This window comes from Medicago sativa, chromosome 7 (genome assembly GCF_051527215.1).
Source record: "Medicago sativa cultivar Bolivia chromosome 7, Bolivia_mono, whole genome shotgun sequence".
Lineage (NCBI taxonomy): Eukaryota > Viridiplantae > Streptophyta > Magnoliopsida > Fabales > Fabaceae > Medicago > Medicago sativa.
Window position 1 is genome coordinate 93,600,515 of NC_140755.1, and position 19,752 is coordinate 93,620,266.

At 30.7% G+C, this 19,752-nt stretch overlaps 2 protein-coding genes across 2 annotated transcripts; both read left to right on the plus strand.

Moving 5' to 3' along the window:
- Positions 1-6,835: 6,835 nt before the first annotated feature.
- On the plus strand, positions 6,836-8,419 carry LOC146910449 (uncharacterized). The gene has a single exon (XM_085729434.1). It carries the CDS (start codon positions 6,836-6,838, stop codon positions 8,417-8,419), a length of 1,584 nt encoding a protein of 527 aa, XP_085585560.1.
- A 7,767-nt stretch (positions 8,420-16,186) lies between these two features.
- On the plus strand, positions 16,187-19,735 carry LOC146910450 (uncharacterized). The gene is made up of 3 exons (XM_085727137.1): positions 16,187-16,480; positions 16,735-18,070; positions 18,187-19,735. Exons 2-3 carry the CDS (start codon positions 17,169-17,171, stop codon positions 19,649-19,651), a joined length of 2,367 nt encoding a protein of 788 aa, XP_085583263.1. The 5' UTR covers positions 16,187-16,480; positions 16,735-17,168; the 3' UTR covers positions 19,652-19,735.
- Positions 19,736-19,752: the final 17 nt, after the last annotated feature.

The following is a 19,752-nucleotide window of genomic DNA, read 5'->3' on the forward strand; positions in this document are numbered from 1 at the left end:
TTTGATAACGTGGAAATTAATTTTGAGGATTTTTGTTATTGTTTTTTTTTTATTATAGGAAAAATTGGTTACTAACTTGTGACGTGGTATTGAGGAATTTGGTTACACCTTTTTTTTTTCGAAAAATTACTTCATAGTTATCAAAAAATTTGTTACAAACCATTATCCGTAATTAATTATTTAAAAAGCAAATAAATTAAATTTTAAGAAATGTCTGTTATGCACATAAAATTAAGGATATCATAGGTTTTGATAAGGACGATTATGAAATTTTGTTGTACTTCAATTTTTATATTATATTATATATATATATATATATATATATATATATATATATATTAGTAGATTATGAAATGACCGTTATGCACATAAAATTAAGGATATCATAGGTTTTGATAAGGACGATTATGAAATTTTGTTGTGGTTCAATTTTTATATATTGTTAGTAGAAAATTGGTTACCAACTTGTGACGTGGTATTGAGGAATTTGGTTACACCTTTTTTTTTCTCGAAAAATTACTTCATAGTTATCCAAAAAATTGTTACAAACCATTATCCGTAATTAATTATTTAAAAAACAAATAAATTAAATTTTAGGAAATGATTGTTATGCACATAAAATTAAGGATATCATAGGTTTTGATAAGGACGATTATGAAATTTTGCTGTACTTCAATTTTTATATATTAAATATATTAATATATTAATATTAGTAGAATATGAAATGACCGTTATTCACATAAAATTAAGGATATCATAGGTTTTGATAAGGACGATTATAAAATTTTGCTGTACTTCAATTTTTATATATTGTTAGTAGAAAATTGGTTACCAACTTGTGACGTGGTATTGAGGAATTTGGTTACACCTTTTTTTTTCTCGAAAAATTACTTCATAGTTATCCAAAAATTTATCCAAAATTTAATTGACAGTAAATTCGGTGGACAGATACCACATTTGTTTTTAGTATTAATTGATAAAATCTGTAAAAAATATGATTTACAAAAAGCTATATCAAGTTTTGAACATATTTAATAAGATATAACAGTTTCTAGGTAAAATAATATGTACCATTCATTGGAAATAAATTTTTATAAAGTGAAATCGTCAAAAAGTATTTAATTTAATTATTCTTTTGACCAAAAAATTAAATTTACTTAAATGTTTTTATTCTAAAATGACTTCTCCAGTGATCTTAAATACCTTATGGCAAGGCATTTCCTATCAACCTTTCAAAATAGAATGACGACTCGGATCAATCCTCTCCTTATGTCATTTATAATCATGTGTGTCGTATCAATAATGGCTGCAGGTGGTGGACAAGATAAAGTCGTTAACCTACAAGTGGTTGAAGGTGAATGCAACTCTTCCATTTAATTATCATGGTTGGTGGCTTAGTCCATTTACCTTATTAGACATAGGCTAATTATCGTTGTTTCTGTTTTGTGGTTTGCTTCAGTTTAGGCTTTCGCCTTGTAATTTTTGTTCATACCTTGTTCTAACTTTGGTGTTACTTCCTGGACACATCTTGTGCTAAGAAGGCCATTTGTTATGGTAATATATTTCATTTTAGCCTCTTAAAAAAAATCATAATGGCTGCAGGTAAAAAATAAGTTTGATTACTCAACCTTTTTTACCTTTTTGATGAATATATTTTGATTTTAGGATATGAGTTGATTTTAGACATTTTTTTTAATTGAGTTATAAGAAATACGTTTCCAAGAAAATGGTTTAACATTGTATCTGAAAAGCAAATAATTAATAAATAATTGAAGGTATAATTTCTAATATGGTTGAGTCAATTGCAACATGAGCAGAAGATCTGACAAATGTTGAACATTGCTTTAATTTCCCACAATGTATGGGTACACACGCATTTTGCGACCATTCATGTCGAGTGATTTATGGGGATGATAACGGTGGCTATTGCAGATCAGATAAAATCTCATGTTGTTGCAGATAGATGTTGGAGAAAATTATATTCAATAATTGTACTTTCTTCATATGTTTGATCAAGTATATCATCAAACATGGTTTTTAAGATTCTCATAAAAATAAGTTCAATAATCAATATGATAGTTTTCAATTTAAAAAGGTATTTATGCAATTTCTTATTATTATGAAAAAGTTTTAATTGCTCATCCAAATCATGGCTTCTATAAAAATGAAAATAATTGTAAAACGACCTTCAACTGTTGACTATTAATAGTTTTGTCCCGCAACAATAATTTACAAATACCTATAAATCTATTTATTTGTGGTTTAACGATGAACAATGTATCAATTAATATCTTTGAGAATGGTAAAACGTAGAGAAAAATATATGTTTAACCATTTAAGTATATGTAAATTTCAATATTTTTTCTAAATCAATCAACGTATAGATTTCACATTTTCTTTGCACATTTTTTTAGAACACTTATAAAGTATATCCTTCGAGGTGTGAATTCAAAAATATTTGTTGTCCAAGTTATAAGAAAGTGCTAATTAACTTGTACATTAATTCATTCCAAGTAAGAGTTTAATTTTTAAATTACGACATACATACATACATACATACATACATACATACATACATACATATATATAATTTTATTTTTAGAAATGTAAATACTGAAATGTAATACTTGGAATCCTTATTGATTAAATTTTCAAAATATCAACATTAACACGGTGTTTCTATTGATTAAATTTTTATTTATATGCAAAACATCATTCAATATTTTTTGGACGATTGTAAAATTAAGGAGATCATGAGTTTTAATAAGGACGGTTATGAAATTTGGCTGGACTTTAATTTTTAGATATTATTAGTGGATGTTGGTAGATTATTCATCATACTCATCAAGTTGATCGATGTATTGGAGGAAAAAAAATATAGGAATATATAGGAACTTGCTTAAGAAATTTTGAGAAAATTTGTTACACTTTATCCGAGAAAATTTTGTGATGAGCATTACCGTGATAAATTGTTTTGAGAAATTTAGTTACAATTTTGTTTGATAACGTGGAAATTAATTTTGAGGATTTTTGTTATTGTTTTTTTTTTATTATAGGAAAAATTGGTTACTAACTTGTGACGTGGTATTGAGGAATTTGGTTACACCTTTTTTTTTCGAAAAATTACTTCATAGTTATCAAAAAATTTGTTACAAACCATTATCCGTAATTAATTATTTAAAAAGCAAATAAATTAAATTTTAAGAAATGTCTGTTATGCACATAAAATTAAGGATATCATAGGTTTTGATAAGGACGATTATGAAATTTTGTTGTACTTCAATTTTTATATTATATATATATATATATATATATATATATATATATATATATATATATATATATATTAGTAGATTATGAAATGACCGTTATGCACATAAAATTAAGGATATCATAGGTTTTGATAAGGACGATTATGAAATTTTGTTGTGGTTCAATTTTTATATATTGTTAGTAGAAAATTGGTTACCAACTTGTGACGTGGTATTGAGGAATTTGGTTACACCTTTTTTTTTCTCGAAAAATTACTTCATAGTTATCCAAAAAATTGTTACAAACCATTATCCGTAATTAATTATTTAAAAAACAAATAAATTAAATTTTAGGAAATGATTGTTATGCACATAAAATTAAGGATATCATAAGTTTTGATAAGGACGATTATGAAATTTTGCTGTACTTCAATTTTTATATATTAAATATATTAATATATTAATATTAGTAGAATATGAAATGACCGTTATTCACATAAAATTAAGGATATCATAGGTTTTGATAAGGACGATTATAAAATTTTGCTGTACTTCAATTTTTATATATTATTAGTAGAAAATTGGTTACCAACTTGTGACGTGGTATTGAGGAATTTGGTTACACCTTTTTTTTTCTCGAAAAATTACTTCATAGTTATCCAAAAATTTATCCAAAATTTAATTGACAGTAAATTCGGTGGACAGATACCACATTTGTTTTTAGTATTAATTGATAAAATCTGTAAAAAATATGATTTACAAAAAGCTATATCAAGTTTTGAACATATTTAATAAGATATAACAGTTTCTAGGTAAAATAATATGTACCATTCATTGGAAATAAATTTTTATAAAGTGAAATCGTCAAAAAGTATTTAATTTAATTATTCTTTTGACCAAAAAATTAAATTTACTTAAATGTTTTTATTCTAAAATGACTTCTCCAGTGATCTTAAATACCTTATGGCAAGGCATTTCCTATCAACCTTTCAAAATAGAATGACGACTCGGATCAATCCTCTCCTTATGTCATTTATAATCATGTGTGTCGTATCAATAATGGCTGCAGGTGGTGGACAAGATAAAGTCGTTAACCTACAAGTGGTTGAAGGTGAATGCAACTCTTCCATTTAATTATCATGGTTGGTGGCTTAGTCCATTTACCTTATTAGACATAGGCTAATTATCGTTGTTTCTGTTTTGTGGTTTGCTTCAGTTTAGGCTTTCGCCTTGTAATTTTTGTTCATACCTTGTTCTAACTTTGGTGTTACTTCCTAGACACATCTTGTGCTAAGAAGGCCATTTGTTATGGTAATATATTTCATTTTAACCTCTTAAAAAAAATCATAATGGCTGCAGGTAAAAAATAAGTTTGATTACTCAACCTTTTTTACCTTTTTGATGAATATATTTTGATTTTAGGATATGAGTTGATTTTAGACATTTTTTTTAATTGAGTTATAAGAAATACGTTTTCAAGAAAATGATTTAACATTGTATCTGAAAAGCAAATAATTAATAAATAATTGAAGGTATAATTTCTAATATGGTTGAGTCAATTGCAACATGAGCAGAAGATCTGACAAATGTTGAACATTGCTTTAATTTCCCACAATGTATGGGTACACACGCATTTTGCGACCATTCATGTCGAGTGATTTATGGGGATGATAACGGTGGCTATTGCAGATCAGATAAAATCTCATGTTGTTGCAGATAGATGTTGGAGAAAATTATATTCAATAATTGTACTTTCTTCATATGTTTGATCAAGTATATCATCAAACATGGTTTTTAAGATTCTCATAAAAATAAGTTCAATAATCAATATGATAGTTTTCAATTTAAAAAGGTATTTATGCAATTTCTTATTATTATGAAAAAGTTTTAATTGCTCATCCAAATCATGGCTTCTATAAAAATGAAAATAATTGTAAAACGACCTTCAACTGTTGACTATTAATAGTTTTGTCCCGCAACAATAATTTACAAATACCTATAAATCTATTTATTTGTGGTTTAACGATGAACAATGTATCAATTAATATCTTTGAGAATGGTAAAACGTAGAGAAAAATATATGTTTAACCATTTAAGTATATGTAAATTTCAATATTTTTTCTAAATCAATCAACGTATAGATTTCACATTTTCTTTGCACATTTTTTTAGAACACTTATAAAGTATATCCTTCGAGGTGTGAATTCAAAAATATTTGTTGTCCAAGTTATAAGAAAGTGCTAATTAACTTGTACATTAATTCATTCCAAGTAAGAGTTTAATTTTTAAATTACGACATACATACATACATACATACATACATATATATAATTTTATTTTTAGAAATGTAAATACTGAAATGTAATACTTGGAATCCTTATTGATTAAATTTTCAAAATATCAACATTAACACGGTGTTTCTATTGATTAAATTTTTATTTATATGCAAAACATCATTCAATATTTTTTGGACGATTGTAAAATTAAGGAGATCATGAGTTTTAATAAGGACGGTTATGAAATTTGGCTGGACTTTAATTTTTATATATTATTAGTGGATGTTGGTAGATTATTCATCATACTCATCAAGTTGATCGATGTATTGGAGGAAAAAAAATATAGGAATATATAGGAACTTGCTTAAGAAATTTTGAGAAAATTTGTTACACTTTATCCGAGAAAATTTTGTGATGAGCATTACCGTGATAAATTGTTTTGAGAAATTTAGTTACAATTTTGTTTGATAACGTGGAAATTAATTTTGAGGATTTTTGTTATTGTTTTTTTTTTATTATAGGAAAAATTGGTTACTAACTTGTGACGTGGTATTGAGGAATTTGGTTACACCTTTTTTTTCTCGAAAAATTACTTCATAGTTATCAAAAAATTTGTTACAAACCATTATCCGTAATTAATTATTTAAAAAGCAAATAAATTAAATTTTAAGAAATGTCTGTTATGCACATAAAATTAAGGATATCATAGGTTTTGATAAGGACGATTATGAAATTTTGTTGTACTTCAATTTTTTTATTATATTATATATATATATATATATATATATATATATATATATATATATTAGTAGATTATGAAATGACCGTTATGCACATAAAATTAAGGATATCATAGGTTTTGATAAGGACGATTATGAAATTTTGCTGTACTTCAATTTTTATATATTAATAATATATTAATATATTAATATTAGTAGAATAGAATTTGAGACGGGAATATTGAAGAATGGCTCTGCTAGGGTTTGTGTAACCGGCGTCGTCCTGTCCATTCCAATCGGTTTGTTAATTCATGCTATCCCTTCATTTGCTAATTCATGTTGTTCAATTATTTCACGTCTCCTTTTAATTTTCTTTTGGGTGGATTTTCCAATTTCCATTACATTTGGTGATTGGCTCCATCCTTTTGGCACTTTTGGTGGAGAATTGGCAATTAGCAAAAGCACCCTAAGCTTGTTACGTGGCCACCTAGTTTCTCCAGAGTTTTGTTACGTGAAAGCAGTCAATTGAATCCCCTTGTGGAATTCCACATCGTGCTTGCTCCTTGTCTTTGTTGCGATCTTAGCTGCCATGTTCGATTGGCAGGCTGAGATGATGGTTCCAGCACCAATTCCCTCTGCCACGAGGGTTGTCACACCTCAGGCGCCGGTGGTTTCCTCTGCGGTCTCGTTTGCACAAGCACTGACAGGATCTCCATTGACAGCCCAGGCCGTACGAGGCAAAACAGCCCTCTCGGACCCCCTTCCGGTGCCCTCCATTCGTGGTAACATGCTATCGGTTAAGATCACTGACGACGTTTACTCTTGTGGACTAGATTTTTGCAAAACCAACCTTAGAGGGCGGTTAGTTCTGAACAAGGGCGATAAGCCTTTCTCCTCCAAGGATCTCGCTGCCAAGTTACAGAAATTATGGAAAGTGCAAGGGCCATGGCATCTTACATCCCTTGGCCGGGGGTTTTATGAATTTTTCTTTAACTCACAAGAGGATATGAGAACCGTTTGGGCAGCAGGTACTGTTAGCTTGAAGCCAGGGTTACTCAGATTATTTGAATGGAAAAAAGACTTCAACATGCACACGCAACGACAAACTCACACTCAGGTTTGGGTTCGATTATGGGAATTACCACAAGAATATTGGATGGAGAGGACCTTATATGAGATTGCCGGGGCGGTAGGGACTCCGTTACTCATTGATAATGTGACTCGTAACAGACTTTATGGTCATTATGCCCGAGTTCTGGTTGACATGGATCTTTCGAAGGATATATTTTATGAGATCATGGTGGAACGTGAAGGTTTTGCTTTCCCATTGGCAATAGAGTATGAGGGACTACCCGATTTTTGCAAACACTGTACAAGCATTGGCCATGATGTTTCTAAGTGTCGCTGGTTGTACCCTAGAAAGGATGATTCCAATCAAAAACCTACTGATGGTAAGGGGAAAGAGCAAGTTCCAGTAAAAAAAACTGAGTGGATGCCGTTGAAGGACAATCCTTCCGGAACAGGCTCCTCCAAGGCCTTTGAAACCCCACCTACTGCACAACCTCTGGTGACTAAAAATAATGTTGAGACTTCATTTAGTATTTCTTTACAAAACGTCACAGACGAGGTTCCTCAACGTGATTTGCATTCTGCGGTTCCTTTATTGACACTGGTGACAAATGAATCACAGGATGCTGCCATATCTCCGGAAGGGCACATCTCTATTCCGGTTGTTGATGTTCCGGTTGCTACTGGTCCTCATTTGCAATTGGAGCATGTTCATGTGCAGGAGGAGCCTATTGTTGATCTTGTAGACTCAACTGCAGCAGCTGACACACAAGTTTCCCTACATGCCTCTGCAGGTACAGCCGCTGATGTTCATAATGTTGATAGGGAGGTCTCACCAACTGATCAATTGGATGCCACTGATGGTGCAGATTTGGACGATGTCAACAGGCCCGTAATTGTTCGTGAAGAAGGAATGACACATAGCAATCCTCGTATTCAGCATGACCTTGATTTATGGGCCAGAATCCGTGAATATGATCAACGAATGGCTGATGAAGGCTTCACTCAAGTTCTTACCAAGGCGCAGAAACAAAATCGTAAAAAGCAAGTCCTTGGTACGCCCTATCAAACCCGTGCAAAGGGTGGTCTTCCATCTTCCAAATGATTATGTTATATTGGAATGTCCGTATCAGCTATGCGGAAAAATTGGAAAATATGAGTCATGGGATTCATAGCTCTATTTGGTTAGAAACTCTTCCGGCTGATTGTCAGTTGCATATGGATTTCTTCGTGATAGAGCTGGTTTGTTTAACTGCAGATTTTCTTAGTCTGTAGTAGTTTTTTTTTCCAGCATTTTTGGTTTGTTTTTCTTCTGAGGGTTTTGGCCTAGTCCCCCCTCTTCTTGTATATATTTTTCCTTTTTTTTAATAAAATTTTAGAGTTTGGCGGCATAGGACGGAGGTTTCCCAGATGCCAACCTAGTTGGTATGTCGGTGTTTTCTCCCGATGTCTGCCATTACTCCTTGCTTAGCAAAAAAATTAATATTAGTAGAATATGAAATGACCGTTATTCACATAAAATTAAGGATATCATAGGTTTTGATAAGGACGATTATAAAATTTTGTTGTACTTCAATTTTTATATATTGTTAGTAGAAAATTGGTTACCAACTTGTGACGTGGTATTGAGGAATTTGGTTACACCTTTTTTTTTTCTCGAAAAATTACTTCATAGTTATCCAAAAATTTGTTACAAACCATTATCCGTAATTAATTATTTAAAAAGCAAATAAATTAAATTTTATGAAATGACCGTTATGCACATAAAATTAAGGATATCATAGGTTTTGATAAGGACGATTATGAAATTTTGCTATACTTCAATTTTTATATATTGTTAGTAGATAATATATTAATATATTAATATGAGTAGAATATGAAATGACCGTTATGCACATAAAATTAAGGATATCATAGGTTTTGATAAGGACGATTATAAAATTTTGTTGTACTTCAATTTTTATATATTGTTAGTAGAAAATTGGTTACCAACTTGTGACGTGGTATTGAGAAATTTTGTTACACCTTTTTTTTTCTCGAAAAATTACTTCATAGTTATCCAAAAATTTGTTACAAACCATTATCCGTAATTAATTATTTAAAAAGCAAATAAATTAAATTTTATGAAATGACCGTTATGCACATAAAATTAAGGATATCATAGGTTTTGATAAGGACGATTATGAAATTTTGCTATACTTCAATTTTTATATATTGTTAGTAGATAATATATTAATATATTAATATTAGTAGAATATGAAATGACCGTTATGCACATAAAATTAAGGATATCATAGGTTTTGATAAGGACGGTTATAAAATTTTGCTGTACTTCAATTTTTATATATTGTTAGTAGAAAATTGGTTACCAACTTGTGACGTGGTATTGAGGAATTTTGTTACACCTCTTTTTTTCTCGAAAAATTACTTCATAGTTATCCAAAAATTTGTTACAAACCATTATCCGTAATTAATTATTTAAAAAGCAAATAAATTAAATTTTATGAAATGACCGTTATGCACATAAAATTAAGGATATCATAGGTTTTGATAAGGACGATTATGAAATTTTGCTATACTTCAATTTTTATATATTGTTAGTAAATTATGAATTGTTAGTAGATTATGAAATGACCGTTATGCACATAAAATTAAGGATATCATAAATTTTGATAAGGATGATTATGAAATTTCATAGGTTTTGATAAGGATGATTATGATTATGAAATTTTATTGTACTTCAATTTTTATATATTGTTAGTAGATATATTGTTAGTAGATGAATTCCTATAGATATCCAAAATTTAATTTTTTTGAAGAAATATCCAAAATTTAATTGACAGTAAATTCGGTAGACAGATACCACATTTGTTTTTAGTATTAATTGATAAAATCTGTAAAAAAATATGATTTACAAAAAGCTATATCAAGTTTTGAACATATTTAATAAGATATAACAGTTTTTAGGTAAAATAATACGTACCATTCATTGGAAATAAATTTTTATAAAGTGAAATCGTCAAAAAGTATTTAATTTAATTATTCTTTTGACCAAAAAATTAATTTTACTTAAATGTTTTTATTCTAAAATGACTTCTCCAGTGATCTTAAATACCTTATGGCAAGGCATTTCCTATCAACCTTTCAAAATAGAATGACGACTCGGATCAATCCTCTCCTTATGCCATTTATAATCATGTGTGTCGTATCAATAATGGCTGCAGGTGGTGGACAAGATAAAGTCGTTAACCTACAAGTGGTTGAAGGTGAATGCAACTCTTCCCTTTAATTATCATGGTTGGTGGCTTAGTCCATTTACTTTATTAGGCATAGACTAATTATCGTTGTTTCTGTTCTGTGGTTTGGTTGAGTTTAGGCTTTTGCCTTGTAATTTTTGTTCATACCTTGTTCTAACTTTGGTGTTACTTCCTAGGCACATCTTGTGCTAGAAAGGCCATTTGTTGTGGTAATATATTTTATTTTAGCCTCTTAAACAAAATCATAATGGCTGCAGGTAAAAAATAAGTTTGATTACTCAACCTTTTTTACCTTTTCGATGAATATATTTTGATTTTAGGATATGAGTTGATTTTAGACATTTTTTTTTAATTGAGTTATAAGAAATACGTTTTCAAGAAAATGGTTTAACATTGTACCTGAAAAGCAAATAATTAATAAATAATTGAAGGTATCATTTCTAATATGGTTGAGTCAATTGCAACAGGAGCAGAAGATCTGACAAATGCTGAACATTGCTTTAATTTCCCACAATGTATGGGGACACACGCATTTTGCGACCATTCGTGTCGAGTGATTTATGGGGATGATAACGGTGGCTATTGCAGATCAGATAAAATCTCATGTTGTTGCAGATAGATGTTGGAGAAAATTATATTCAATAATTATACTTTCTTCATATGTTTGATCAAGTATATCATCAAACATAGTTTTTAAGATTCTCATAAAAATAAGTTCAATAATCAATATGATAGTTTTCAATTTAAAAAGGTATTTATGCAATTTCTTATTATTATGAAAAAGTTTTAATTGCTCATCCAAATCATGGCTTCTATAAAAATGAAAATAATTGTAAAACGACCTTCAACTGTTGACTATTAATAGTTTTGTCCCGCAACAATAATTTACAAATACCTATAAATCCATTTGTTTGTGGTTTAACGATGAACAATGTATCAATTAATATCTTTGAGAATGGTAAAACGTAGAGAAAAATATATGTTTAACCATTCAAGTATATGTAAATTTCAATATTTTTTCTAAATCAATCAATGTGTAGATTTCACATTTTCTTTGCACATTTTTTTAGAACACTTATAAAGCATATCCTTCGAGGTGTGAATTAAAAAATATTTGTTGTCCAAGTTATAAGAAAATACGAATTAACTTGTACATTAATTCATTCCAAGCAAGAGTTTAATTTTTAAATTACGATATACATACACATATATACTACCTCCGGTCCTATTTACAAGAGACAATTGACTTTTTAAATACATTGAATAATTTTTGTATCTAACCTAGAATTTAAACCAGATACATAATTTATTCCATGTATCTAAAAAATCAATTGTTTCTTGTAAAAAGGACCAGAGTATAATTTTTTTTTTTAGAAATGTAATACTGGGAATAAAGTTTATTTTTAGATGAAATCAACAGTGCTTACTGATATTAACTAATTAGTGATACATGTGATGGCATCCTCTAACGTTTTAAATAATATATCTTTAAATATTTAAGTCAATTCGGTCATATTTTTAAAAAAAAATATATAAATAATTTACGTCAAATGGATTTTAGATATTCACTAGATTACAAGAGACTCAAAATACTTAGGTCATCCACAATGGTGGGTGCTTCACCTATTTAGCACCATATTAAATAGGCACCCTCATTGTAAAGTATAATATTTGGGTGTCTATGGAGAAATGTAGTTATGAAAGCACCCTCTTTATCTTCACTTTTTTGTAGACTCTATTTGATAAATCAGATTGAATTAAACATTTTTGTTGAAATATAATGATATAAAATTATTTGTGGGATCTATTTAATAATTTCTTTGTGGTGCTGAGTTGGAGAAAATTGATGTTCATTAAGTACTATTGTAAAATGAGTGATGTGGACAAAGGGGTCCCATTTAAGCACTTAAACCAGATGCTATGTTGTGGATGGTCTTATGTACTACTTACAAATTACTCCACTATTTACTATTGCTACTATGTAGTAAATTTTGTTCATCTTTTATATTAAAGTTTGTTTTTTTATATTTTTATTGTGATTTTTATTTTTTAAAAAAATCTTAAAAAATATAAAAAAAAAGCCTTAAATTTTATTTAAAAAAATCTAGAAAAATACTGGAAATTTTTTAAAATTATGGAAAAATTAATAAAAATACGGAAAAATGAAAAATAATGAAAAAATAATTTCTTTTTGGAAAATATTAATATTCATCGAAATTTTCGAAAAAAATTATAAAAAAAATCTTAATTAAGTTCCTGAAAAAAATTAAAATTTTTATTTTTTGTATAAAAAATAAAAAAACAAACTTTTCAATTTCGAAAGAAAAATTTGATCTTTTTTAAAAAAAAATTGAAATATATTTTCTTATTATTTTAAAAAATTTCCAAATAGTTTAAGTTCTTGAAATTTTTATAAGAGTGTTATTTTTTATAAGAATTTTTATAAAAAAGGAAAAATTCAGGAACATAAAATATTTCGAAATTTTTTAAAAAAAGTTCAAATTTTTTATACGAAATTGAAAAGTTTGTTTTTTATACAAAAATATACAAATTTCGATTTTTTTCAGAATGTTTTAGGAACTTAATTCATATTTTTTAAAATTTTTCAAAATTTTTGATATATATTAATATTTTCCATAATTTTTTAAAAAAATTTCCAGATTTTTTATTAATATTTCTAGAATTGTTTCATTATTTTTCATTTTATCAGATTTTTTAATTATTTCTATTAATTTTTCCGGTATTTTTTTCATTTTTATTAATTTTTCTAGAATTTTTAAAAAATTTAAGATTTTTTTAAAAAAATCACAAATGCCACGTGTACACAATAAAAAATAATTATACAGTCAGCGCGCCACGTCATCAGAAAAAGGTGACTCAGCGTGCCACATTGACGAAATTGCACAGTCAGCTCACTTAGGGGGGTATTCCAAAACAAATTTTTTTTTACAAGGACGGAATCTAAAAAAAAAAATTACAGGGGGGAAAATCAAAAGTGGCCTATATTACAGGGGGTAGAGAACTATTAACCCTAAAATAAAAATTGCGATATTGTCTCATGGATATACTTAAACGTATTCTTATGTAAACAAAATATTATTTCATATCAATTTTTAATCACATGTCTAGATTTCATAAAACAAAGGACTTCGACATTATACCTTCACCCAAAATCTTAAAATATTGAATATATGATATCCTGTCTTACATATCCAACAATTTTAGTCGATGTGAGATTTAATTACTCTCTTGAATTCTAACAACCTCTCTTTCAAGTGTAAATCACCCACATCAACAATCTGTTCTACACCAGGATCCCATTATCGTCGTCCCTCATACCTCTTGTTGGGGAGTTTAAGGAGCGCTCAGAGCGGCAATGAACTAATTGTTCAAGACCACTAAGAAACTTTGACACCACATCTTTATTGAAAATCTTAAGATGTTGGGTGGACGTGTGGTGCCAAAGTCTCTTAGTTGTCTTGAACGTTTAACAAATTACCGCACTCGACGCTCTCTGGTATCCTCAACATAAACAAAAAAAAGTTTAGAAACGAGGATACAACATTAGTTTGATAACAACTAAGAAATGAAGTAATAAAGAGTTAATTAACTGTTTATAAAAATAAATGATATTTATACGATTATTTTTAAAACATATTTTTTTAACATAAAAAAGATTTTTTTTAAACTCGGTATCCGATCCAAGGACTGACTAATCTGAGGGGACCATAATCGAACCTGAGACCGAACACACTCAAAGATTCCAAACCAACCACTAGGCCAACCCCAAATGGATTATTTGAAAAATTGTTACAAAATAGTTGTAAGACATATCATTTAAGAGAGCTTAATCTAACAAAAATATCTCAAAACAAATTAAGTGCGTTTTTGAAAAGTAGAGTAAGACATACTCCCTCCAGTCACTATTATAAGCAAATTTTGACTTTTTAAGTTCATTCAATAAATGATATATGTGGTCTATATTGTAGACCACATACATCATTTATTAAATGAATCGAAAAAGTAGAAATTTGCTTATAATAGTGACCGGATAGAGTATACTATATCTTAGATAACAATAAGCAGAAAAGGACATAGCGGGTGGTAGCTAATTTCCAACGAGATCCCAAAAACTATGGCCTTCCCACTGGCACAGATAATGGGGAGTAACTTTTCAACCATCAAACCCAACCCTCTCCTTTTTCTTTTTCAAAGGTGTTAGGTAGTAGAGATATTAAAAGCTTCCACAATATACATCCTCCTGTCACTAATATAAGAAAAAATCTAATTTTTAGATACATTCAATTAATGATGTATGTAGTCTTTATTATATGTCATATTTTTGCTTATATTAATGACCGGAGGAGGGTGTATATTTTTATTAATTAATTATTTCACTATTCTCAAGCCTCAAAATAATCTTGGTTTTTTGACTTTGATTTGAGTAGCGCAGCCAGCCAGTGATGATATCTTTATTTGGCGGATATATTGATTTGGGTAGAGGACTAATGTTATTATAAAGAAATGAATAATATTTGATGGATATCTTATTGGATTGGATGTATAAACCTTGAAAGAGAATGGATAAAAGAATTTGATGTGATGATATATCATAACATTGCTAATGACTTTGCAAACCCTAAACCTAATTAGTTTTGGCGCCAAGTAATGTTGGCTGTTGATTTCCATCATAACAGATCTCCACACATTCCATTAAATATATCAGACCCTTATCTCACTTGCTTTGGGTGCCAACTGCATCACAGCCGTTAATCTATGTCCCTAATCGATCAATGTTCCTTCAAATTTGAATGAGATTTTCTCACCCCATCATTTTGTGAGAAACACTTGTGTGGACCAGGACCAAGAATTTTGGTTTGGTCACACACAAAGAGAGAAGAGAGAAGAGAGAGAAGAGAGAAGAGAGAGAAAATGGAGAAGAGAAGAGAGAGAAGGCAAATTCTTGTGTGTGTGACCAAACCAAAATTTTTGGTCCTGGTCCACACAAGATTTTCTCTCATTTTGTATGTTTCCAAAGCCATGTTCTAATTGTTCCAATGCACCATTTCATTCCCCTAATAAGTCTTTTATATTTCCAACACGCATCTCAATTAGCTTTAGGATCTGAATGGTGCCGCATAACTATCTCATATCATTGGAAGCATGTACCGATCTCATCCTCTTCACTCTCCAAGGAAAAAAATCAGCGTGTACATTCTCTCTCTCAACATAGCCGACACCTCCTCTCAGTTGATTCTTCATTAACCTTCTTGAATGTTCTCTACTTCTCTGCCTCTCTCCGTTTTTTTCTCCTTATCTTTTCAAAAGAGTTGCTGCAAAACCCAAGTTAACAGATCATCTAAGAAGGAGAGCGGTAGTGGTGGTGCTTTTGTTTCCCAGGGTTTTCATATTGGGGATTCACCATTTCTGATTATCATATTGTCATCACTGGTTCTGATTATCATATTGTAACTATTTAGTTTGTAGTTTTTTATTCCCCCAAAAATTTCATCTTGGGGTTTCACCAATTCATTTGTTAGGTAATGACTATTATTGTTGTTTTTTATTTTTACAGGTTGAAGCAGGGGCGGATACACCCCCCAGCTAGGCTGGGCTCCAGCCCAGGCTCATCTTCTGCTTAACTTGTAATAGGCCCAGCCCATTAGCCCATTTCCTACTTAAAAAAAAAAAAATTTATGGGCAGAAATAGATTGTTTCAGAGCGCATACGTTAGGCAAAAGAAAAACTATTCTCCTTCAAAGTGAGTCGCGACTCACACCTCTGTCTCTGTTTCAGTTTTCACTTTCCTCACCATCTCTCAAGTACTAGCGCCTCTCCCTCTCTCAAGTTCAACTCTCAGTCATTTTCATTCCTTCTCCTCTTTCTCCTATCCAGTCTCCACTCTCCAGGTTTGTTCTCTGTTTTTTTTGTTTGTTCTATTTTATTGTTGTTGCTTGTTATTTGTTAATGGGTGAATCATTTCAATGAATTTATTATTCAAATTTGAAACCACAATTTAGAATTGTTGATTATCCCCAATTTTGAGTTTCCAAACCCTAATTTAGAATTGTGCATTTTGTGTGATTGAGTGGAGAGTTTATGAAATGAAGAAACACTTACGGTTGTGAAATGAAATGGTCCATTGTGATTTGTGATTGTGAAGGAACAATTTTGTAGCCACACCATAGCGGCTGTCTTCCTTTGAGTCTGAACGGGAATCTTATGAATGGTCCATGAATACCATCACAACTTGATTCTTTGCATTGGTCATCATGGGAAGTGGGAACTAGTTTCTGCAATTTCAACCGTAATTAATAAGTAGAACAAGAAAACATGGATGAGGTTTTTTAGCCAAATAGCCGTTGCTGAATGCTGATCAATCATCATGTCCATCTTATAAGGTTGTGATTATAATTTATCACAACTTCAATTTATAATGTCTATTTGGCTAAAATTAAATTATTGTGAATTGTGATGTTTATAACTTAGGCAGAATTGTGTTTGTACTTGATTTCAATTTTATGTTTTTTGTTTTGTGGATGGTGAATGTATTGTAACTAATAATGTGATGTTTATAACTTAGGTAGATTATGCTAGATGAGGAGATTTTTGGTTGATAGAACAAGTAATGTGAATGTTGTGCAACCGGAAGCCATAGTAGAAGAACCACCGCCTAATGTGGCCAACGAGTTTAATCCAAATGAGATTGTGCGTGATCCAGGTCATAGGAAACAAATTCATACATATGCTCCGAATATTCAAGACCAAGTGAGGAGGGCATATATATTGAAGGGTCCAATGCAACCAAATTTGTCAAATTTTCCTCGTACTCTATGTGGGAATCAAAGAAGAGCATTTTGTGGATCATGGTATAAGAAGTATACATGGCTTGAATACAGTGAGTTCAAGGATTCAGCTTATTGTTTCTATTGCTTTCTCTTTAAGCAACCCGGGAGGGCCGAGCACTTTGGTTTCGACGTCTTCACCAAAGACGGATATAAAGATTGGAAGCATGCATCTAAAGGCTTGAAAGATCATATTGGTAAGCATGATAGTATGCACAACTCATGTATCAAGCATTATGATGATTATAATAATCAAAGACAAAGCTTAGAAAGTAATTTAGCTAGAGCAACTAAGGAATCCGAAGAATTGTATAAGATCCGTTTGACTTGTTCTCTAGATTGTACTAGATATCTCATAGCACAAGGCATTTCTTTCCGTGGCCATGATGAAAAAACTACTTCTCTAAACAAAGGTAATTTTAGAGAGATGGTAGATTGGGTAAAATCTAATAATGAACAAGTGAGAGATGCTTTTGATCGTGGTGGAAAAAATTGCAAAATGACTTCCGGTAACATTCAAAAGGAACTTGCAGAGTGTTGTGCACATGAAGTTATGAATGTGATTATGGAAGAGCTTGGTGATAGACAATTCTCTGTGCTTATTGATGAGTCACGTGATATATCCGTCAAAGAGCAAATGGCAGTGATGTTGAGGTTAGTAGTTATATTTTCCAATTTATATTATCTATTATTCTCCATGCTTATTGACACACCAAGTAATAATGTCTCACATGTTTAATGACTACTGCTTTGGCATATTATATTTCTAGGTTTTTGAACAACAAAGGGGAAGTTGTGGAACGATTTATTGCTCTACATCATGTAAAAGATACCACTTCTGAAGCACTAAAGAATGCTCTTTATTTTATTCTTGATCGTTACAAGTTATCTATTTCAAGGATACGAGGGCAAGGATATGATGGAGCTTCAAATATGAGAGGTGAATTTAATGGTTTGCAAAGAAAGATTCTAGATGAAAACCCTCATGCTTTCTATGTCCATTGTTATGCTCACCGCTTGCAATTGGTGATTGTGTCCGTTGCTAGTAGTTGCTCATCTATTAATGATTTCTTTGAGTACATCAACTTGATTGTAACAACATCAAGTGCATCTTGCAAGAGAAGGGATGCTTTGACGGAGACACAACACAAAGATATTTTGGATCAACTTCAGAGTGGTGAGATATCTACGGGAAGGGGCTTGAACCAATCGACCACTCTTGCTAGACCCGGGGATACTAGATGGGGTTCGCATCATACTACGTTGCTTCGTTTGGATCAGATGTGGTCCTCCGTGTTAGTGGTGCTTAGTATGGTTCATGAAGATGGACGTGGACCATCTCAAGCGGCGGGTTTGATAGAAAAAATGGAGAGCTTTAAATTTGCTTTCATTTTGAAGTTAATGTTAAAGTTGTTTGGTATCACAAACGAGCTTTCAAAAATCTTGCAAAGAAAAGATCTCAATATTGTGCTTGCCATGGAATTAATTAATGTCGTCAAAGCTCGGTTGGCCACATTGAGAGATAGTGGTTGGGATAATTTATTTGTTGATGTGCAAGAATTTTGTGTTGCTAAAGGTATTCCGGTGCCAAACATGGATGAAGAAATACCGGTTCGGGGTCGTTCAAGACTAGAAGGGAGGACTGTCACAAATCTTCACCATTACCGTGCCGAGATTTTTTATGTTGCTATTGACAAAATATGTGTGGAGATGGATCATCGCTTTAGTGAAGGAAGTAACATTGTGCTTGATTGCTTGTCATGTCTTGACCCCAAAAACTCTTTCTCCAAGTTTGATGTTGACAAGCTTGCTCATCTTGCTGATATTTATCGTGCAGACTTTTCTGATGATGACCGTGGAACAATAAGAGAGCAACTTCACACTTATGTACTTCAAGTTAAAAGGCATGCTTCCTTTTCTTCTTGTGAAGATGTTCAAAGTTTGGCTATGAAAATGGTTCAAACTGAGAAACATTTGGTATTTCCATTGGTCTACAAACTCATTGAGTTGGCTTTGATATTGCCGGTGTCGACAGCTTCCGTTGAAAGAGCTTTTTCAGCAATGAAGATTATCAAGACTAAATTGCGCAACAAGATTAACAACGATTGGTTGAATGACTTGATGATATGTTACACCGAGCGGGAGATATTTAAGTCACTTGATGATGTTGATATTATTCGAACATTCACTCGAAAGAGGTCGCGGAAAGGGCATTTACCTCCTAATTTTATTTAGCATGCTATTGTCAGGTTATATTTCTTCTCTCTCATTTCAAATTGTAATTTTGTTGATAAAAATAACGAACCTCTTTTATTTCTATTTACGAGTACTTATAT

Bases quoted from the DNA above. Each gene is read 5' to 3' on its own strand.
- LOC146910449 (XM_085729434.1), top strand. From the start codon at position 6,836: ATGTTCGATTGGCAGGCTGAGATGATGGTTCCAGCACCAATTCCCTCT.
- LOC146910450 (XM_085727137.1), top strand. From the start codon at position 17,169: ATGAGGAGATTTTTGGTTGATAGAACAAGTAATGTGAATGTTGTGCAA. The intron at 18,071-18,186 runs GTTAGTAGTTAT...TTATATTTCTAG, and splicing joins CAAATGGCAGTGATGTTGAG to GTTTTTGAACAACAAAGGGG.